This window comes from Pelobates fuscus, chromosome 5 (assembly GCF_036172605.1).
Source record: "Pelobates fuscus isolate aPelFus1 chromosome 5, aPelFus1.pri, whole genome shotgun sequence".
Taxonomy (NCBI): Eukaryota; Metazoa; Chordata; class Amphibia; order Anura; family Pelobatidae; genus Pelobates; species Pelobates fuscus.
The window spans coordinates 186105869-186130080 of NC_086321.1; the positions used below are offsets into that span (position 1 = coordinate 186105869).

General features: G+C 39.9%; 1 protein-coding gene across 1 annotated transcript in view; it reads left to right on the plus strand.

Moving 5' to 3' along the window:
- Window positions 1-24212, plus strand: part of RPGRIP1 (RPGR interacting protein 1) — a 72045-nt gene that overhangs the window by 19273 nt on the left and 28560 nt on the right. Inside the window, exons 4-19 of the mRNA XM_063456507.1 lie at window positions 1148-1280; window positions 2178-2473; window positions 2602-2689; window positions 2829-2972; window positions 3926-4031; window positions 4290-4313; window positions 5363-5509; window positions 6347-6420; window positions 6595-6734; window positions 8320-8471; window positions 11109-11399; window positions 11606-11723; window positions 14845-15294; window positions 15692-15831; window positions 16653-17001; window positions 22250-22407. Of these exons, the coding sequence (XP_063312577.1) occupies window positions 1148-1280; window positions 2178-2473; window positions 2602-2689; window positions 2829-2972; window positions 3926-4031; window positions 4290-4313; window positions 5363-5509; window positions 6347-6420; window positions 6595-6734; window positions 8320-8471; window positions 11109-11399; window positions 11606-11723; window positions 14845-15294; window positions 15692-15831; window positions 16653-17001; window positions 22250-22407 (2810 nt within the window). The remainder of the gene's footprint in view (window positions 1-1147; window positions 1281-2177; window positions 2474-2601; window positions 2690-2828; window positions 2973-3925; window positions 4032-4289; window positions 4314-5362; window positions 5510-6346; window positions 6421-6594; window positions 6735-8319; window positions 8472-11108; window positions 11400-11605; window positions 11724-14844; window positions 15295-15691; window positions 15832-16652; window positions 17002-22249; window positions 22408-24212) is intronic.

Below are 24212 nucleotides of genomic sequence, written 5' to 3' on the forward strand. Positions count from 1 at the left end.
GCATACAAACACAGATATACACACCAGCAAATACAAACACAGATACCACACACCTTGACACACAGATAGAGAGATAGATACATACACACACACACACACACACACACACAGATGCACACTGTGTGTCAAGGTGTGTGTATCGGTGTGCCACTATCTGCCAGTGTGTGTATCTGTGTGTCAGATTCATACACACTGGCACATACAAACACAGATGCACACACCTTGATACTCAGACACATAGAAACACATATGCACACACTTTAAAACACAGATACATACATACACACACAGAGATATGCACTGTGTGTTAAGGTGTGTGCATCTGTGTGCCACTATCTGCCAGTATGTGTATCTGTGTGTCAGATTCATACACACTGGCACATATAAACACAGACACACACACCTTGATACACAGACACATACAAACACAGTTACACACCTTGATACATAGACACATACAAACACAGATACATACACACAGATACACACTGTGTGTCAAGGTGTGTGTATCTGTGTTTGTGTGTGTATATGTGTGTCAGATATACAACTGGCACATACAAGCACAGATATACACACCTTGACACACACCGAAATGGCGCAATTGTAAAAAAAAAAATTCCCCAGGCAGGAAGGGGAAGGGGGCGTTCCACGATGTTGATACACTATGTCAAAGGGTTCCACAGGAAAAATTTATTGGGAACCCCTGCCCTAGAGTAATCCTGGCATTATAACCATGATAATGTCCATCACAATTATTCCCCTAGAAGACTCTGGAGTGTCTTCTGTGCTTATGGCAAGACATAAATATAGTGCAATTAGATTGTATTATGTACGATAAAACGGGAAAAGAAGGTGCAGCCTATCAGACAACAGAGACTCAATTTTTGGTGATTGAGCTGCCTTTGGACTATATCGGTATTGTACAAGAGCTGAATTTTTTCTGTTTTTATCTAAAGATTTTATTATGTGCTAGTTTTACCTGGTTCTTTTTGTAATTTGGAAACATTCAAAGCATTAAAAAAAGAATGTTTAATTAATCCTAAAACATATGCAAAATGATGTTAAAAGTGCTGATAGTGTGTTCATTGTGTGCCATTATTGATACAATATTTTGACATGCTCCTCCTCTATCCTTATTATATTCTAGAGAAGGACTTAAAAACGCGTCGGAGAGTATCCCTCATTAGTCGGGAAGAATTAGAAGATAAATTCCTCAGACTTCATGAGGAGAACCTGCTTCTCAAGGATTATGCCAGAAAGCAAGAGGATAAAATCAAGAGGTAACATAACACCATCAATTACTCTAATTAACTAGGTCATCAATTTAATATTTTTTGGATCAGCTTTTAAAAATTTTGGATGAACCTTTCAAATTATCTAAAAATAATTCTCGTTAACTTTAATGGGGACTTCTGTAGATAAATAATGTGAATTCTCACAGATTGTAATCATTTGAAAAGCATGTCCAAAACATAGTGAATTGAGGCCTAAGTTGGTCATTATCAGAAAATAAAAGGTAAAAAGGTTTACATTCCTATAATTTCATATTTTAATTATATCTTGGGGGCAGAGGTAGATCCAGAACCTAATCTTAGGAGTGACACTGGTAGATTATTTAAAGAAACAATCCAGGCCCAATTAACACTACAGCTCTCTGTAGTCGTTATGGTGCCTGGAGTACAGTGTAGCTGCTGTGACTTCCAGGTGTGGGGCTGGGTTTGTGCACAATGGAGATGGCGAGAGAGCTATAATCTTTTGCTCTGCTCCCTTATGCAGTGTTGTAATGCCAGAGCTGGAGTGATGTCATATTCCGGCTTCCAGCAACACAGCACGGTGCGCGAGGGAGCAGAGCAAGAAGATTACATCTCCCTTGCCGCCTCCATTGCACTCACTCCAAGCCACCTTTGGAGGGCTCTAAGGTGGCCAGCTAGCCAGCTCTTGGGTTCCGCATGATGGGCTGAAGCCCCAGAACACGCTTCTACCCCCGGATAGTGCCACCAAAGGCAAATGCCTTGTTTACCTTGAAGAATACAGCGCTGCCTACGCATCATTTACAACAACATTTCTCAGAACACAGAAGTGCAATGGACAAATATGTATTACTAAATATGTTAGTTCATGGTCAGGTAATGAGCAACAGAAGGTGAAGGCTTATTCCATTTAATTTCATTTCACAGAATGAGTACAAAATTGCTGCGCTTGACAGCAGAGCTTGGAAAGACAGAGGAGAATAAAACAGCGAGTGTAAGAAGAGATGGGAGAGACCTTGAAGCTGAGGAAACCATTGAAGACTTACAAGATCGTGTGAGAGACCTGGAGCGGCGGAATGAAGCCTTACGAAATCGAGTGATCACATTCAAGCAACGTCTTCAGTTCCAAGATGGATGTAGACACTGTCCATACAGTACAGTATCAGCAAGGATAGATTCTGGAGTCAGACGAAATGCAACTCTACCAGAGAAAACAAGGAGAGGTGAGAGAGATGTACACATAAATAGCCAGACAGAGAAATATATATGAGATCTGATTAGAAGAGAAGCACATTGTATTTCAAAAATATTTGGAAAAAATATGTTAGATTATCTCTGTGTGTTATTTCAGGCCTACGTGTGCAAAGTCTGGAGAAGAGGCCCCCACAGATGTGTGAAGAGGCCCTCAGTGATGAAGCCAGAGCAGAGATTGACAGACTGTGTGTACTATTTTACAGCAGCTATAGCTTGCTTAATATATTTGAAACCGTCCATATCAATTACAAATCAGACTAAGAAATCATTTGTTTACAAATACCGTAGTTACATTTATTAAGATATATTCCTTTTATTCAACAGTTTCCAGGTTGTTGAAAATCAAAACTGCAAAGTTGATGACAGATCTGCCACGTTGTTAAAGAACATGGTAGCCATGCGGTCAAGGGATGTAGGGACAGAAATGATGCTGTCCCTTCAACGCATACAGCAAACTGAAGAACAAAGGTACATTTCGTGAGACTTAAAAATAGCCCCAGGACACAAGTAACATTTGAAGCTTTCACAATTAATTATTAAAGTGGAACCATCCTGTCTCTGGAAATAATACTACCAAATTAAACATTGAGAATCAAATATAACTTGTGTTTTATTTATCCTTGTGGTGTTCCATTTTTATTTTAAATTAAATTAAAAACCGACATTAAAATGCAAATATGGCAGGGCAAACATTGCAAATCTGATTTATCTTCTCCTATAAATAATGATTGACAGAGCTAACAGGGATGTGCTTAGTTGCATACTAAAGAAGTATCTCTGCCATTTTATTTTTCATACCTCTCAAATACATATTTGCTAAAAAAAAAAAAATAGAATATAAGTAAACATAATGTAAAAAACCTGGGAAGTGAATCCTTTTTAAGACATATATTATTTTAATTACAAATGCCCTAACACTGCCTCCGCCAGCCTGCCTTCTTCCCATAGTGCATCCTGTTGCCTGGGCATCCACCTAATCAAAAAGAACACGTGATTCACCAGACCATGCAACTTTCTTCCATTGCCCCTCATTGTTCAGATATGATGCCCCCATTGACAGGTGTCATCATTGTAACAATATAATTAATATTGTTTACTTCACCTTTCAGTGGTTTTAATGTTGTCTCTGATCTGTGTATGTAAGCAATGTATGCCTGGTCCTAAACATACTGCAGAAAGCTTACATTTCAGACGTTTGTTTTAAACCATATGAATATAAACAATGTAACCATATGAATTGTTGTCTGGTTTCCATACTGATCATGTATAGTTCCTATTGGGTTTTTGTTTGTTTGTTTGTTTGGTTTTTTTTTGTTATCCTAGTTAATATAATAAGTAGTAAAATATTCTGGATTATATGGTTTTTCAACATTGGTATTGTTTTTTTGGGGGGGATTTAACTTCTAATTTCACCTCGATAGGACTGTACTGCAGGAAAATGTGATGCATATTCGCCTCCAGAAAGAACTTAGAGAAAAGAATACAAGTCTATGTGCCCTGAAGGAACAGTTCCAACAGCTCAAGGAAGTAAGGATCATTGCAGAGAGAGAACACCTTCCATGGAGCCAGTGAAAGGAATCTTTCCAAGTCTCTTTTTACTTTGCGTAGGGGTTCTATAAATATATTCATGATCAAAATGCTAACATATGACACAACAAGTTGTGCTCTATAAAATCCTAGTAAAATGTAACATGAAGAAATGACCTGTCCAAAACCTAAGTAAAGTAGTAGTCTGCTCACTTGTTCATTTCTTAACATGTTTGTTTTTTGTTTGTTTGTTTTTAGTCATATGAAACAGAACTAGAGGAGGTAAGTGCATAAACTTAGCACCACACTTCAAACTCAAACAACTTACCTAAGTTTCCTTTCTATAAATAAAGTTTAATTTGCAGAGACACAAAAGTATTAAAGGAACAATAAAGGCATACAGACAACGCCATCTCAATGAAGTGGTCTAGGTGCAGTGGCCCATTAGTTTTAATCCTACAATGTAAAACATTGCCATTTAGTAGATACAGCCATGCTATGATTGCAGGGTTAAACTCTGAAATAAAATGCTCCTTCATTTTAGCACTATCTCAAGGCTAACTAAAAGTTATCTACTAGTTGTGATACAATTTTTTTTTTAATTCTTTATAGCTTTATATATAATTATTTTCATTCTTTTTCTGGGGCATCATGGGGTAGCGATGTTCCTAAAACTCGTTTTCAATAAGTTCAGTGAAGGAAGAATGTTTTTTTTATAATTTAATTATTCTGCATAATTTGCCCCTTATCAACACCAACAGCAGGGCACCAAGAAGTGACACGGCTATTAGCCTAACCAACATTCACCTGTTTTGTACAAATGCATGTGTAGATTTATTTGATTTTGTAGAAACGGTGCCGGACAAGAGTCTCTTGCAAGCCATCTGATAAAATAAACAGTAGTTTATTGAATCCATAAGTATGGCTTATGTGTAGATATTCAGGATTATTTACTAAAGTGAGTATTCAAAGGGATTCAAAGTGAACTTAAATTTAAAGCCAAACTGAAAGCATAGAGGAATTTTCCAGTTTGGATATTTTGACCTTCATTTAGAATTTACTTTGAATTCTCACTTTTTGTGAATAACCTTCATCTTCATCTTCATCATCAAAGTCTGGTGTGCTGTCCAGAAGATGAAAGTCACTATATAATCGAATATAAATAACCTAGTCCCTAGATAAATATGTGATGGCTAATTTCTGCAGAGCCTCCAATGCAGTTTACCAAACCCATGGAGCTATCTCATAAGCACACGCATGGAATTGCTCACAAAACTCAAAGATGCTGGTGTAATTCATTCATGGACGGCGTTGAATAATTTTCCCTGTAGAAGCAGAAGTCACTGACATTGAGCCACCGGGCTATTTTGACCCAGCTGGAGGAACTGAGCACACAACTGAAGGCAGAGAGAGCCAAGGTACTGGCCATGGAAGAAGATCAGCAAAGTGTCAGTAATCTACAGACATCTCTGCATGAGGTGAGTGTCAGGCAAATTACACTTTATTCTCACATCAATATATTTCATTTTAATATCTGCTGTATTTACTGCATAAAAGAAGGCGGTTATCTTGCAAAATACACTGTTTAAAGGCACATTGAGCAATCATAAACCCCAATATAATTTGGTATATATAGTCAATCTTTGAATGCGTCTCTTAAAATAAATATGACCTATAAGATGGTTGGCGTGTTGTGAAGAATGCAAGAAGTATTTTTTTTTTATTATATTGCTTATTATAAGCTTAAAGAGAACATAATCAAAATGATATATATTTTTTATCAATCCTTCTGTTTTTCTATCTATTGCCCAGATCAAATTACTGCTTTAGCCATGTTGGTAGCCAACTCCCATATCCCCATATCAGTCAGTCATTAGTCATTGAACGAGTGGAGGGTGCTAACACTCAAGACAATCATATTGTTGCATCCTGTGCATGCATGATGTCTACTTGCAGAGTGTTTTATGAGGGTATGTTCTGGTCATATTGTGAGAACAGATAGAGGGACAAATCTATCCAAGCCCATTCTTCAAATGGAAAAACTATGATAATAATTTCCTACTATGTAGCCCAGCAGGTTTATTCACTAAAGTGAGAATTTGTGGGGGATTTAAAGTAAATTTCAACAAGTCCAAAGTAGCTGATGTGCAAACATAACTGACATAATTTGTTTCACATTTTGATTATTTTGACCTTCATTCACCTTGATTTCTCACTGTAGTGAGTAACCCTGTAAAAGTAGTATTTGGCTTCTTATGCAAACTAAATTATATCATTTCTGCACATTATTTTATGTAACTGTGGGTTTATTGCAGTTCCAAGAGAGAGTAAATGATCTGGAGAAGGAAAAAGAACTTATCAAAGAACATTATGAAAACCTGGTCAAAAGGTAACGCAACAGTTGGCAAACATGCATTACTAAAGTTATTGTTGGCAAGTCTAGGTTAAAAAAAATCACATCAACTAAACATGGATGTTTTTCCAGAAACTGTGTGATAAAAATGTTGGTCCATTTTGTCTTGATAAATACTTTCTTGTCCTTTGTCTTCAATTCTTTCTTCAGTACTATGGACTCAGACCGTGTCAACACTTTGCAAGAAACTGAAAAAGAATTGCAAAAGCAGATTTTGCAACTGGAGAGCCAGAATCATTCACTAATGATTGAACAAACCCAGGTCACGGACCAACTTCTGCATGAAAGAGGTAGGAACCAGAATTATTCTTATCACCTGCTGGGATGCACATGGAGCTACTCCCTAAAGTCCGAACAGCCCTGTACTGAACACAGCAAAATGATCTGATTGTGTACCGGACCATACGGACTGCAAAATCCAGACATTGTTCTAAGTTTTGCAAGGAGCCTCAATGTGGTCCAGGTTTCAGCCAGACCAAAAGCTGCCAGATTGCAGAAGCCCAGACCCAAATTGTTACTATCCAAATATCAGATATCCCCACTGGCAGCACTAGCAACCAGCGAGCAAATAGCTAAAAATAAAACCTTGGTGGCACGAGGGTTAAGTGAGCTAACCTAAACTATAAAGAAAAGGCCTATTGCGATCAATATGAGTATTTTAGTATGTATCATTTTAGTATTTATCAATAGTTAAAGAAAGAAAAATCTGGGTTAAGTGATGTGGCAGCTGATGTCAATTTTTTTAAAAAAGGCAGACCAGAGCACAAATTAAAGTATACTGCTTTGTACTGCTCTCACTGCCATGTGTGCTCCATGTGTCTTGACAGCTCACAGCCAAAACTCTCAGAGCAGCACAAAACAATGCTGGGCTAACAAATGCCTGTGGGGCCAAAGAGATTTGTTGCAATGGAGTCCGATATTTGGGGATGGATGCCCATCATCAACCTCCCACTAGTGACACAGCTGGTGACACCTCCACTGACGGTGTCACCCGATGTGGTCGGCACTCCACACACCTCCACTAGTGATGCCGCTGTAAGATGCGTTTGGTTCCAGTTTTATTTAAAATCGCTGCTTTGAAAATGTCACACTCTATAGTTTCTATAGGATGTGGATGTGAAAAGCACTGATTTCAAAGTTGAGACAAATGCATCCGGTCGAATGACTGACTAAATTCTGATTTGGCTTTAGTAAATATGAGAATTGCCAATCGGGTGAGAATTCTGCCATATTTACAAAATGTTGTCCAGCTGGTGTCTAGTTAATCTATCCTTTAGCAAATGGGGGCAGTTATGCTCTTTATTGTTATAAATGAAGCAGCATTACTGTGATGCTATAGCAATGTGGATATTTTAAATGTTTATGCTGCATAGATACCATATTATTCGTGAAAATATGAGACGGCTGGAAAAAAATTATATTTATCCAATTTAAAATTTACATAGAGTAAGGGTAGTATGCACTCATATAGACATAGCCAGCACAATATAAACGCACATGTTTTTCATATAGACGTAACCAATGTAAAAGAATCATATCACATGTATCATATATACCCACAGTGTAGTGTGTATGTATATGGGACTTTAGAAGCTACAAGCTAAGTATCTATAAAATAATTTGAAGTTAGATAAACTTTTTGTTTACATGTGTCCTCCTGCACCATTGTAATGAAAAAGAGACTGGTACTTTTTGCATTAAATGAAATGAGTATACCGCTGGTGGTATTATGTGTGGCTGTTTCGAGGTGGAGCAGAGTGAACCATTCAAGACATTGCAAACACTAGTTAATTCTCTGCTGCAAACTGTCCCTGTCAAATGGTTTTCATATGTTAACAATTGTATAACCCTGTGATGTAATGTGTCATCTCTCAGAACAAAAAGAACACTTCAAGCAAGAAGTTTCTCAACTGCAGATACAGCTTTTTGAGAAAACAAATGATATCATTGGACTCCAGGAGAAAGTATCAGCCATTTTGTCTAGAGGCATCCACCGCAAAGGGGAAGTAACATCACAAAACGTGCAGGTGGGCAAACATTCAGTAAGCATCAGTGTCATCCTATAATGTGTGAAGTACAAAGGCCAAGATATTTTTCAAAGTTCAATTCAAGTAATGTATTTAGTAAAATGTATCATTTTTAGCTAATTTTATCAATCAGATTAGTGGTGAACCAGCCACAGATGAATCAAGTGCAAGGACACTATAGTCACGAGAACAACTACAGCTTATTGAATTTGTTCTGGTGAGTAGAATCATTACCTTCAGGCTTTCTGCTGTGAACACTGTCTTTTCAGAGAAAATGCAGTGTTTACATTACAGCCTAGTGATATCTTCACTGGCCTCTCCTCAGATGTCTGTTGGAGATCCTTCCTGGGTCATGGCTGCCTAAAATGCATCCAAACATTCAGTGTCTGCACCCTCTGCATGCAGACACAGAACCTTCCTCATAGAGATTCATTGGTTCAATTCATCTCTATGAGGAGATGCTGATTGGCCAGGGCTGTGTTTGAATTGTGCTGGCTCTGCCCCGATCTGCCTCCTTGTCAGTCTCAAACAGTCTTATGGGGAATCATTGTGATTCGATCAGGCCACCACTTCTGATGATGTCAGAGATCAGAGGAAGTTCACAGGCAGAGGCAGCAGCTTCAGACTTGAATACAAGTAAGATTTCACTATCTTTAGGGAGGCAAATGGGCCCAAGGGGCTAAATAGTGGTTTTAACACTATAGGGTCAGGAATACATGTTTGTGTTCCTGACCCTATAGTGCTCCTTTAACTACAAGCTTTTGCATGTTCAAATGCTTAGGGATACCCTGGTTTCCTTAAAATATATGGGAATACTATGTATATTTTGTTTGTGGATAAAATACAACCAAAGGGAATTGGTAAGTCTTCACTGGAAAAAATATGAAATTACACAAGTCATAGATTTCATAGAAAATGCATGAAGGTGATTTTCTTAGCCATTGAGGTACATTATGAAAAGATATGTCGGGTGAAGTGTATGTATGCTGTTAATGCAAATATCCTTTAGCAAACAAAATATTATTTTGATGAGACATATAAAATATCTGAGTAAGGAGAATGAGGAGAGTGATGTAACCATAAACAGGATAGATTACGTAGGATATAATAGGATAGAGTAAAAGAAATAGAATAGGATAGATCATTATAGGTTTGTGGAGGATCCAGCCCTCAACAATCCTCCACTTTTAGACAGATCCCTTGAACAACCCTCATGCAGTAGGCAGGAAATGTTTAACTCCAAAGTGAGCAGGAAGTGGAGAGATGAGGCCTCCTCTGAAAAAAAAAAACCTGCAATGTTCTACATTGCAAAGTTAAAACTAAACAACCACTACAACCGCTTCCTTGAGATGACGTGATCTGGGTGACTCTAGTGGTCCTTCAATGGTCAAGTGTTCGGAGAATTACTAAAGTATGCCTATTTGCAATTTGTAACAAGATCAAGCTGGTGTAGGATTAGAGTAGAATTAGGGGCAGGTTTGGGGGAATATGTATACATGTGGTTTATCATACTCAAGAACAGTGACAAAATAAAAGTATGAGGTGTTTACAGTACTTGACCTGTGAATTTTCAAAAAATAAAATGTGTGAAAAACCACAAACCTATTAAATATTTTGACTAATGTTCATGATAAAATGGTTAAATGAAAAGTGTCAAAATGCTCTTAGCTAAATAGCCTGGGTACCTACTTTCTACAAATATATTCTTTTCTGAAGCAGTTTTGAATTCTGCTACTACTCTCAGCATGCCAAATTTGCTAAGTTTTATCTTTAACCATAATTACAAAATTGCAATATTGTTTTATAACTTCTAACAATTTATCGAAATCCTAGAAATATTGGGCATTTTAACAATTAGGACTATTTTGAGTAGTTTTATTTTAGCTGCCTTTGTTGTGTAGAAATTATTAAATGTGAAACTGAGAAAGAACCTTTTGTTTGTTTGTTTATTTATTGAAATATTTTATTCCTATTTAATGTTGTGTTCTATATACATATAGGAGGCTGAGGCTATTGAGAGTTAGGCATTGGCTCTTCAAATCCATCCTCCTCCTCTGTGCCTTCTCCTCCCTCTCCCTCCCTCGCTGCTCGGTGTTATCTGGGAGCAAGTGACCAGTTTTCACTTACTCCTAGCACTGCCATTACATTATTAAAGGGTCTGGTCACTCTGGTAAAGGGCCGCCAAGCAAAGCCAGGTCCCGGAAGACGCATGCCCATCGGGTGGCCCTCAGCATGCAGGCGCCAGTGCATCTGCACCTGTAGCACCAGTGGAAGTTCAGTGTGTATTCGTGCACTTAACAGAACAGGTGAAATTGTGGTAGAATGAATACATGGCAAGTGCCAAAGAGGCCTTGGCCAGAAGTGCTTTGCATCTCAAAAGATCCTTGGTCCTTCAAATGGAAGTTTATAATTCCTCATTGGCTCTGGGGTTGAGCACATGGGAGTAAATAGGCAGAGCCTAATGAACCAGGGGAAGAGTTGAAATCCAGAGTAACTGGACAGAGCCTAATGAACCAGGGGCAAAGTTAAAATACAAGGGCAGAGTTTAGCCCCTCCACCATAATTAAACCTCACTAGCCACTATGGGAACAGAGGTACAGTGCATGTCTAAAGTTAATGATTTTCTTTCAAATTTAGTTTCTTGAAGTAGAGGAATTTGACAGACTGAGAGATACAAACAAATCAGTGGAGAGATGGGATGAAGAGAAAAGGAGATTAGAATACGAAAATAATGTCAAACCAATTAGAAATGAAGAAGAAACTCAAAGGGAAAGCACTGAAAACAGGACAGAGCAAGATCAACATCAAGAGAAGGAGTTACAGAGGAAAATACATACTATGGATGCAGCACATGCTGAGACAATCCTGGAACTTGAGAAGACACGGGAGATGTTGCTCCTGCAACACAAAATCAATATGGACTACCAAGTAAGTGGACAGTGTAGGAGACAAACTAGATTATATAATTTGATATTATATGTTTTTGGTCAACTATGTGGTACACATAAATCTACTTTTAAAGAACATGAAACAAAATAGAAAATACCAAAATAAATATACAGCTGTTGAATTTGAGACTTCCCTGACTTGTTAAAAATTATTCTTTCTCATTAATTGTCTCTATCTTTTGTCAGGAAGAGCTTAAAACTGTGAGACTAAGAGCTGAGAGTGAAAGCCGAGATAGAGAAGACATGGAACACAACTACAAAGACAGACTACTTCAGAGAGATACCAGGATCAAAATATTGGAGGGTAATATCTAGTTGTAATTCCCCCAGTCATCAAAAGTTAGACTTTCTTCTCTAGGCAGGGTCTATGATTGAGTGACTTATTAAAACAGAAAGGAATGGGCTTACATAAAGTCCTACAAGAGAAAAGAGTAAACGCTAATTAACAATTTGGCATAATCCCTAAAAAGTGGAATCCCTCAAGACCCTTTTAAAATATAGAGTGATAAAAGAGAAGTAAGGGCTGCGCCAAAGTCCTATAGCAATAGACAATCCAATATAAAATCGTCCAAATATATGTGAAAGAGTCTAAATGGAATGATCTTACTCAGATCAGATAATAAATAAAGTGCTTGATCGAGAGTAATATCCTCATTGTCTTTATCCGGGCAGATCCACTCATATGAAAAGACAAAAAAAAAAGAGGAACCAAATAGTGTAATATGTACAGTTCAATATATTCAATATGTGGAAGAGATGGTAATAAACTCACATTTGTTAGAGCTATAGCTAGCTCTAGTGTGAAGAGCGCACAGCGGTACAATCCCCCCTTATGGGATATGCAGTAAGCTTCTTCCGTCAGGGGTATGTTCAACACTCAGGAGAAGGGTAAAAAGAGACAACTAATAGTGCACACTGAATAAAACAGTAGTAATAAGATAAGAAAAATAGTACTCACAAGTGAAGAGCAGGCTAACTGCTCTTTGATGACCGCGTTGGTGGTATGATACTCACCTGGGATTTCTTGGGGTACAGGATGGTTAAAATGCCAGGTAAAAATAAATTCAATAGAAAGTGTATAAATAGATGATTGGCACAAGTAGAGTGACCAAAAAATCTTTAATAAGCTAAAATACACAATATAAAATTTCCACAATGCGTTTCGACTTCTTCAAAATGAAATAAAACATAATACATGGCAGTATGGGTTTAAATAGGGATGGAAATGATTAAAATTGGCAATATGCCGGCGACGGAAAACTACCTTTCCCAAGGGGTCTTAGCAGTATAACCCAAAGCCACGGAAGTCACATGATTCCATTTATTTGTTTATATTTTACTATACAAACCTCATTCCTTTTATTAAATCATAATATTATACTCTGTAACCACTATGCTTACCATTAATATAGGTTGCAATTTGTTTTAATGTTTTGAGTGGATCTGCCCGGATAAAGACAGTGAGGATATAACTCTTGATCAAGCACTTTATTCATTATCTGATCTGAGTAAGATCATTCCATTTAGACTTTTTCACTTATATTTGGACTGTTTTATATTGGATTATTTATTGCTATAGGACTTTGGCGCAGCCCTTACTTCTCTTTTATCACTCTTTATATAAAGTCCTCTCTGTAGTGGGCTGTTGTAGAGTGATAGGAGCTATAGTGTGTTGAAATTGGAGTGTGATAGGGGCTGAACTGTGGTGAGATAGGGGTGTGGAGGGATAGAGGGGCTGCAGTCAGAGGAATAGGAACTGTAGTGGGGGGTTAGGGACTGTATGGGAAAAGAGCTGTAGTAGGGGATAGGCCTGTAATAGAGTGATAGAAGATAGGGGGCTGTAGTGGGGGTTGTGGGGCTGTAGTGGAGGGTTAGAGGCTGTAGTGGGGTGTTAGAAACTATAGTCCTTACAGCTTACAGTGTTGAGTTAAATCTCAATGAGTTTATTTCACTACTCACACTCCTTACTCAATAAATGCCTGTTTTGGTCAACCGAGGGAGCTCCAACCTCACATGTGGCTATCCTATTGCCAGTGGTGTATTCTGGTTTTGTGCTGCCCTGGGCATGACAAAACTTGGGCACCCCCTTCCAAATTTCTCTTTTTGAAAGACACTCGCCCTCACTGATGCATGCACTGACATACACTCACTTACAGATACACAGTCCTTGTCACATACATTATTTAACCAACCTACACTTTCACTGAAACATACACATTCACAGACATACACACTCACTCATTCACAGTTACACTCACTCAAAGTTACACACACACTCACATTCACCGACAGACACACATATACACTGACAGACATGCATTCACCGACAGACACATACACACTTGCTGACAAACACATATACACTCTCCGTGACACACTAAAACTCACAGACACACACACGGTCACTAATAGACACAGACTAAAACACTCAGTAACAGACACATACCAACACTCACAATGTAAAAAAAAAAAATTAAAGTTCAATCCACCCAGCCTCCTACCTTTGAGAGTGCTGGAGTGGATTTTCCCTGTGGTCCAGTGGGGCTGGCTGCAGCTTGGCGGGCAAGATGAACAGTGGAGGCAGGAGGCAAGGGTGCCCTGATCTCCCTGCTCAGCTCCCTTGTGCACCTCTTAGTGATGCCGGGCGGGAGTGACGTCATATTCCCTCACCGCAACATCAGCGCATGCCAGCCTCTAGGGGTCCCTTACGTGGCACGCGGCCAGTTCCTGGGTCCCCCAGGACAAGAGACTGGCAAGGCATTTGTAAGGGCATTTGGGGGGGGGGATTTTTTTGCCGTCCCCCTGAAAGTGCCACCCAAGGCAAATACCTTGTCAGCCTCTCGGTAAATATACCGCTGCCTATTGCTAGTTAGATGATCTCAGCCAACTCTGATGATCTCAGCCAACTCTGATGATCTCAGCCAAGGAGGCGTTGCACCAATCAGCATCTCCTCATATAGGTGCGTTGACTCAATACATTGCTATGGGGAAAGTTCAGTGCCTCCATGCAGAGCATGGAGAGCCACTGACCCAGGGAGTGCCTCTTGCTATCATCTGAGTGACTGCCACTGGATGTGTCCCTTGTCAGCAACGTAAACACTGCATTTCTCTGAGGGACAGTGTTTACCTGAAAATGCCTGCAGGAACTGACTATACTGACCAGAATAACTATATTAAGCCCCTATATGACACAAATTGCATTGTATATACACTTTTTGTTTAGATCTTAACTAACTTTATATAAAAGTATTTGAATTAGAAAATTTTATTTTCGTAAAATTGTATTATTTTTACTTTTCCCACTTATTGTGGGCATTCTCTCTACGGTAATTCCTACCGTTGTATATATAAATTACCCACCCATGACCAGCTCAATTACACTATTGTTACAATGCTGTCCTGTGTGTGTTGCTCATCTCTTCCAGCACAACTCAAGGATATTGCATATGGTACATTTCCTCCTCGAGTAATCCATGCTGAGCCTTCTTCTCCTGATGTGGATTCCTCCCACCCTCCTGCTCTTCATAGGGGGGAGACGCTGTTTGAGGTTCATTTTGGGAGTATCTGCTTTTCCCCACAAGGACTGAGAGATATTGATGACCCACAGCCAGTCACCTTCTGCATCTATTCCTTTTATGACTTTGAGACACATGCCACACCTGTCGTGAGTGGAGCTAGACCGCAATACAACTTCACTTCCAGTTATGCTGTTGTCCCAGATCCTGACTTTCTTCGCTTCTTACGAGTAGGAACTTTGACTGTGGAGCTTTATCAAGTCATAGGGAGTGATCACCGTGAACTGGCCAGGGGTAGACTGCAACTTGAAGCTACTTTACAAAGTACAGAAAAAGTGCACAGGACTACAGAACTGACTGGTAATATCCCCTGCAGAGACAGCAATTAAATAGCCTTCAATTAAGGAACCTAGATTTATAAATGTCATCATTATGAGGGGATAGATATGTTTTTTTTGTTAGATACTTGAACATTGTTTGGGGTATGTTTCTATTAACTGTTTTTGTGTAATTTCCACGTTTGGATAGTTATTTACAAAATGAAACACACTTTGATTTATTGATGCCTAATTGCAATGCTAGGTCTAGGTAGTGCTTGAAATAATTAAAGAAGCCTTGTGCTGGCCATGCTATGCATATGTTTGTACTTACTGGTACCTAGTTGTCAACTTACAAGACTTTGGCTAGTAATAACTCATATAGAAAGTAGAAAAAAATGGAGAATGTTGATTTTCAATATGAACACCATATTTTTAAGATGCCTGTGGAAAAATAATTGGAGAGCTGGATTATTGGCTGCGCTTGCATGGATCTCTATCCCAGACTCAAAGATTACAAAGACAGAGAAACAAAGCAGCTGGTTACCTATCCACTCACAGACAGAGTGCTGCTCCCAAGGTGAGCCAATTTATTGTGATAATGATATTAATAGAGAAAAAAGACGCTATGCACAAAACTGTGATTCATCCCGTAATATTGTGATCTTTTTTAATTACATGTATCCATGTGATATAAGAGGAGGGCTGACAAGCAAATAGCCTTTTTATGCATAAACAGCACAAACGTCTTTGAGAATGGCTGTACTGACACAGTTCACGTGATACATGGGTTTGATAGATAGAGGCTACTGGAATTGGTGTGGCACCTTATATACCTGCAAAGTCCATCAGGATGACCTACACAGTATGAAGAGTATTTACAGAGATCTCTGTGTTTCTAAGAGACTCACACTGGGTTATGTAAATCCATTAGCACCAATGATGACTGGTATATGGGAGGAATGTCATGTCACCCAGCTGCCACTTTCAAGCTCTTACAGAGAAAACCATACATACCCAGATGCTACAGTCTCCATGGAAAGCACTGAGTTTGCAGACTGTTTGCCCATGTAAAGCACTGAGTTTGCAGACTGCTTGCCCATGTAAAAACCTATCAGTGTTGTCCCTAGAAAGACCCTTTACAATTCCTGCTCACACCTGCTGTCACGCACCTGCAGTACTCTTTCAATCTGCAGGAGAATGGCTCTGGGAGGTTGCGCTGTAATGCTATTGGCAATTACCCTCTTGCTACTCTTAGTAACCCTTAATTGTGTAGCATGGACAAAGTCAAAAGAATTGTAGTGTATAACAGAATGATATCGATTAACATGAAATTGTGATTATGCATCAAATGTGTAAACAGATGAGTGAATGTCCCAACGCTAATGTTTTTTGTTCCAGTCCATCGTGTCATCTCTCGCTGATGGACCCCAGAATGTGCTGGTCATTCGGATCTGGGGCTGCAGAAGGCTATGGGGAGGGCGCATTGGTTACCAACCCAGTCCTTATGCTGTTTACCGCTTCTACCATCACCAAGACCACTCCACCTGTATCATACCATGCAGTAATAACCCCCAATTTGGGGATGAAGTGTACTACCCTGTGTGCTTGACTATTGACTTGGAGAGATATCTTCACAAGGAGCATTTGTATATTTATGTGTTTGATGATGAGGAAACAAAACCTGGAAGTTATCTGGGTAGAGCAGAGGTGCCACTCCTAACCCTGGCACAGGGAGACAGCATCCAAGGTGAGAGATGAATATAAAGTGAAGGTGGCAGCATAAATGTTCATAATGTATCCACTATCAGACACATCTATCTGGTTTTATTATAACCAGAGAGCATGAGTGACATCTTACTTCACATTCATTGTGCATTTTTTAAAAGTAGTGCATGCAGATTAATAGAGCCCACACAATAGAATACACAGTTGTTACTTAGTACAATGTTTTTTGTTGAGGTTTTGCATAGCTGACTGCAAACATGAGTTCAAACATGAAATAGAAGTATCAATATTGGGTCTTGGTCATGAAAATGTGAAATGTGTGTTAGCAGATCTAATATCCAAAAGTAGAAGGATAAGAAAAAGTAATTAGACAGTGGGTCCTGGGCCATCGGGCACATACTACAGGACAATAGCAAGTTTGTTCAATAAAACTCACTGCAAATACCAATTTGTTAAATGAAATGTTTTAGAGCTTTTGTCTTTTAGGAGTTTCAAGAGAGTTAATGAAGATTCGCCAGGTGTGAAAAAATATTTTGGCTACTATATCCCTATTGGTACAGGTTTGCAACCAATCCAACATGAAAGGCAAAAGATAATTTTGAGCAAAGATGGCAGGGGAAGGGGGAGGAGGGGGAGGGATAGACTGAATCCAGTTTTGTAAAATGGATATTAAGCATTAATTTAGAGTTCTGAGATATGACAAGGTGGGCAAAAAATCCAGTATCGCTGATTCAGGAGACACAGGGAAAGATATATTCAGGGAGTGAGTAGCATAATTTTGAATAACCCTAAATTATTGAAACTTCTATTTTTAATATGGTCATCAACTAAAACTTTAGCAAAGGAACATTATAAAAATCCAAACAATTTCCTTGATAGCTAGCCACCATTAAAAAGTTAAAGAAATTAAAAGAAACAAACCTATGATGGTCAATATGACTCCAATATTAGATAAGGGAGTTTTAACACTTCCCTTAAGCCCCCACCATCCCTACTGCAGGTGGGGGCATATCTACTACACAGTGTGAAGTCAGTGGCTGGTCACTGTAACTAAAAACTAGTGACTGGGCAGCAGATGGGGCCTGTAAACTGGTCTTGTCATGCCCCCACCTGTAGACATCAGGTGGTGGTTTAAAATTCAATAATATCTATCCCCTGCGACTGCCTTTTGTCAGGATGTAGGAGCTCTATGAAAAAAAACATGGGGGACATACTAAAAGTCCCCACCGCCAACACCCATTGTCAGCAATGGCACTCTAAAATTTAACCAGGGGAAACATTGAACTGTCCAACGCGTATTCACTGTATGTGGCAGGTGGGGGCTACTACTATAATAATCTGGGAGGGCATTTCATTGTCCACCTGCTCCTCCCTTACCGCTCACCCATGGGTTGCAGGTTGAGGAGTTTAAAAACAAATGGGGGTGGACAGTAGCATGTCCACAGAGAGTCTGAGAAGGGTAAATGAGACACACAGAGGGACTGGGGAAGGGGAGAAAGAGATATATACACACACACACACACGACTGGGGGAAGAGACACACAATAAGTACTGGGGAAAATAGACATTAATGGGGCTGGGGGGAGAAAGACACACATGGGGAAGTGGAGAAAGACATACAGAGCAGGTAGGGCTGGGGGGGAAGAAACACACAGAGGGCCTAGGAAAGGGGAGAAAGAGAAAAACAAAAGGGGCTGGGAGGAAGAGACATACAAAAGGGTCTCTGGGGGAAGAAAGAGGCACACAAAAGAGGATGGGGAGAGATATACAAAAGGAGCTGTGGGGGAGACACACAGAAGGGCTGGATAGGAGATGAAAAAGACAAACAGAGAGACTAAGGGGAAAGAGACACAGTAGGGCTGTGGGAGGGAAATATACAGAAGGGCTGGGGAAGTGGAGAAAGAGATAGACAAAAGGGTCCAGGATAATGGGGATAAGATACACTAAAGGAGGTGTAAGACACAAAAGTAGGTATAGGAAACACAAAAGGGGGGTTAAGAGATACACTGGTGAAGAAGTATTTTTGAGGGGTCCGTTAGGTGGCAAAATGCATCTTCGCCTGTGGAGCCAAAAATCATTGCACCAGTGCTGATGATGTCACAATTTGTGACACCAGCAGCCTTCATCTGTCACACCCATATGTCCATATATCATCTGTGGAGTGTGTGTAGAGCCATCTTCAAAGAAATAATTGTACTTGGGATGTTAAAAAAAGGCAATTAATTTATTCTTGCCCAGGCCAAAATTTCCTAGTCCTTCATTGAGAACCACGGTCTACATCAATCTTAAAATAAAGGATCTGGCACACTGTTTTTGAAACCTAACCTCAGGGTTGCTAACAGACCATGATTTTGGAATGTATACTGTTTCACACTGTGTCAATGAAAATTACGGAAATGAATAGGAGATTAACTCGAGACAGGTATATATAGTACTGCTAAGCCTCAATCATGTTAAAGTAGAATAGACACCCAATAAGATCATTAGGGAATAATATGCATTGAACTAACATTTTTATTTAAATAATATCAACATCTTTTCAGATATTTTTAATAATATATTTGGGTGCTTGTAATGTGAACACAATTGGCCATTAATTTTCTGCCTCTGAATTAACAGGGTTAATTAACAGGGTCAAAAATAGCCTATGCGTAAACATTCTCTAAATTCGCCGTGCTTTCAGTTCGGCTACTTTGGTTTTAAATTTGAAAATCACTTTGAATTCTCAGGAAATAACCCTGTACGCATATCCACTATTTTATTTTTGTCTACAAGTATGGTTTCCGGGGCCACCCTGTATTCTAGGACATGTAAATAATTTTTTTAGCAAAATTATTTAATTATGTCATTTTTAAGGAATTGAGGGATTAACCAACATTCCTGCAGCTTCTGAATTCTACATTTTACAGTGCAGAAAAGGTATGGAGGATCTAACAATCTTACATCGAAATCTCAGACCTAACATTATCCCTGCTTGTAGACCCTGCCCTGTATTGTGTGACTACAGCCTAGAACAGAGGTAGGCAACCTACGGCACTAGTGCCAAGCACAGCACTCGAGGTGTCTTTGCACGGCACTCAAGGCTGCTAGAGACAAATAGGATCTGGCCTATCAGGAGTCCCAGTAAAACTTCAGATATCTGCTAATCCGAAAAGGTGGTGAAAGACAATCCTCAATTTATGCATTGCAGCACGTAGAGGAAGTGATCTCAGATCACTTCCTCACAGCACTTGTGAATAGGAATCCACACTGTAGTAGAGCAGCTCGCAGTTGCTGTTGCTGTTGCAGCTCCTGTCCTTGACATGTACCTGGCCGGTCTGGTCCCCACTGGAACCCAGGGAAGTCACCCAGACTGCTAGATATACACAGGAATGCAGAATCCTGCATTCCTGTGTAATCCCTCATACAAATAGTACGGACAGCCCACACACAAATATACACATAATCTGCACAAACGCAACACTACTAACAATCCACATACATGCACACAACCCCACATGCAGTCTCTCACATGCAATACCTCAAACAGCCCCCACACATACTACCAAACATACAATGTGACATATCCATTCACACAATTCCACAAGCAGCCCCCATACACAACTCACATTCATATGTATCATACACAATACCATAAACTACTCATGAACATATACAATATAATAGCTAATATACGCAGGGCCGTCTTTAACGTGGGGCAAACTGGGTAGCTGCACCGTGAGCCCCGCTGGCCTCAACTATTTCTAACCCCCGGCCGGTAATCTGCACACTAAGGAGGCCCACCGGGTGGCCCGTGCACAAAGGGCCACCTGGTGGGCTTCTGTCAGCAGGGTCCCGGTGGTGCACTGAGGCGCTTTAACAGCGCGAGCGGGCCCCTTGCTTTTTGGCAACAGGCTGGGCACGGCCGTCACTTCCTCCCACAAAGAGAGGAGCGTGCGGGAAAGAAGAGTAGGCAGAGTGGAGGGGGGCTGGCCGAGAGAGCCAGACCCCAACTCCCAACACCTTCAGCCACCAGCAGGAAAGGTAGAAAACTGGAGGGTGGGTTTAAAAGTGTAATTTTTGTGTGTGTCAGTATATCTGTATGTGTGTATGTCTGTGTCAGTATGTCTGTCAGTGTGTGTGTGTGTTAGTATGTCTGTGTGTGTCAGTATGTGTGTGTCGGTATATCTGTGTGTGTCAGTGTGTGTGTGTGTTAGCATGTCTGTATGTGTATGTGTCAGTATGTTTGTGTGTCAGTATATCTGTGTGTGTGTCAGCATGTCTGTGTGTGTGTGTTAGTATGTCTGTGTGTGTGTGTCAGTATATCTGTGTGTGTGTGTCAGTATGTCTGTGTGTGTGTTTCAGTGTGTATATATCTCTGTGTGCGTGTATATGTGCATACATCTCAGCATTCACACACTAACACTACACACAAATACACCCCTACATTCAAATTTCAACACTACGTACAAACACATGTCTGTGTTACACACCAAAATTATATGTAAATACACCCCTGCATTCAAAAACACTACACAAATACATACTTGCAGTCACGCCAACACCACATACAAACATATTCCATACAAAAACCTGTTTACATTCAAACACACAAAAACCGCTTAGTGCTAAGACCTGGAAACATGGGTAAATGGCAGAGCCCCAGCTGTCAATGCATTACTGGAGTTGCACGACAGATGGGGATCTACCTTTTAATCACTCGTGCAACAGGGAGACCCAAAAAAATTCTTGCACCTCTCTACTTTAGGTCCGCCACTGCGTTGAGGTGGAGGACGTGATTGCATGCCTGGGGAGGGGGGACAGGGTCCAGCGGGGCCCGAACAAATGCTTTGCCCAGGGTCCAGTCAATATTAAAGACGGCCCTGCATATACGCACAAATACAACAATACAAAGCAATTACAGTAAAAATAACACAAGCAGGATACGGCAGCATACACACCTCATTTTAAAAAAAAATAGGACCGGCACGCTACGGGACATCACAATCCTATATCGGCACAGTGCTGCTAAAAGGTTGCCTACCCCTGGCCTAGAATTATTATAGACTAAAGAAAATATAAGAGCAGGCCGATATGTGAATAAACCAAGACCAGGGGTTAAGCTAATTCCTCTATATCAAGATGTGCCCAGTTTGTCACTGGTTTTTAAGTGGTTAAATTATTCAAATAAGGTGTTGATCATAAGGCTAGATGCAGTTGCAAAAATTTCCTAATTAGTAAGTGGAAGTACACATTAGGATATATTAACCCACTTCGTTTTATTTACACAGGTGATTTTGCTCTCTTGGACCCTGTGGGGAAGTGCTCTGGGTCGGCACAGGTCAGTTTGGAATGGAAGTTTCCTTATACGGCACCAGGCCACAGTGTCTGGGAATCAGTCACTAGTTGCCATCCACTTCCAGAGAGGCTGGAAAGATCACATTCACAGGTAAGTTAGTTGCAAAGACAGATATATGGGGAGTTATACAAATATCTCACAGTGTCACTCAGCAGCAATATGTGATGATGGGACTGTCACTACTGAAGATAAGTATGAAAAAGATACTGGAGTCTATGTCAACTGTCTCAGCAAAAATAACTTTTCTAGAAATAAAAATGACTCTGATCTTCATCTAATCATAATTATAGACAAACAGTTGCAATTTTCATTTTGTTTGTTTTTTAATACATTGAGTAATCAATAGATCTACAGTGGAGGTTTAAATGCATGTATGAATTTTGGACCATTCCTCCCTACAAATCTGTTTTCAGTTCCTCAATATTTGTGGCGGTTTTCCTCCATTCCTCTCAACAAATCTGTTTCAGTTCATCAATATTTCTAGATTGTCTTGATTGCACAATGCTCTTCAGGTCATTCCACAGCATCAGAATTGGATTAAGTTTAGGACACTTACTTGGCCATCCCCAAACACAAAACATCCTTTTCAGCCATTTCCTAGTTGATTTACTTGTACTTAATGGGTCATTGTTTTGTTGCATTGCCCGATTTCTCTTGAGGTTTAGGTCATTCTCCTGTAATGTCTGGATATACTTTTGGATTTGTTGTTCCCATAATGATTGCAAGATGTCCAGGCCATGAGGTAGGAAAGAAGCCCCAAACCATGATACTATTCCAGCATGCTCAACAGTTGGGATGAGGTTTCATGTTGGTGTTTGGTGCAATTTTCCTCCACATGTAACACTGTGTATTTTTGCCAAAAAGACAACTTTTGTCTCATCTGTCCAGCACATTTTCCTAGAGGCGTAGTGGAACTTTCAGATGTTCTTGGGCAAATTTGAGACATGCTGCAATGTTTTTTTTACATTAGTGGTTTCATGGTGATCTTCCGTGAGCATCATTCTTGTTTAATGTTTTTATGACAGTGAACACAAAGCCTTGCACAGTTTATAGAGTTTTCTGGAGGTCTTTGTTGCTACCCTTGGATTCCTTCTCTAAGAAATAAAATACAATGCTTTAATATGTCGAAAAAACGTACCTAACGTAAACTGTCACCAATTCTTAGGTACAGTATATGCTGGCTGACTATTGACTAGCAGTCAGAATAGCTGACACAAATTTATTGAAAGAATTCTACACCCCCTAGTACTAAAACTACCCTCCTACCTCCAGGATACTAAATCCACTCTACTAACTTTGCAGGACATGACTGCCCCCACCCCCCCCCCCTATACGCAATTGGCGAGTTTAGATGTGGTCTCCCTATACACCAACATACCCCACCAGATGGGACTTAGGGCCTGCAGGTTCTTTCTAAACAACACCTCATACAACAATTCCCAAAAGGATTTTATCTTGGCTTCACTTGAGTTTGTTTTGACGCACAATTATTTTGTGTTTAACGGCTCTTATTATCTCCAGGTCTCCGGCACAGCTATGGGGACAGCCTGTGCACCCACATACGCTAATCTATTTTTGGGATGGTGGGAGCAACATGTCGTCACTACCACAAGGTTTAGCCGGTTTCATGAATTCATTTTAACTTGGCACAGATACATCGATGACATGCTGCTTCTCTGGACAGGCTCTGTGACCATGTTTGAAGATTTCGTCAAGATGCTAAATGATAACGATATCAATCTCAAATTGACGCATGTAGTTGAGCACCAACTAGTGTTCTTGGACCTCAAGATCATTTTGGAACAAGACGGGACCATTCAGACCGAACTTTTTAGAAAGGAGACCTCTACAAACAGTCTACTACATTGGACTAGTCACCACCCCTATCGACTCAA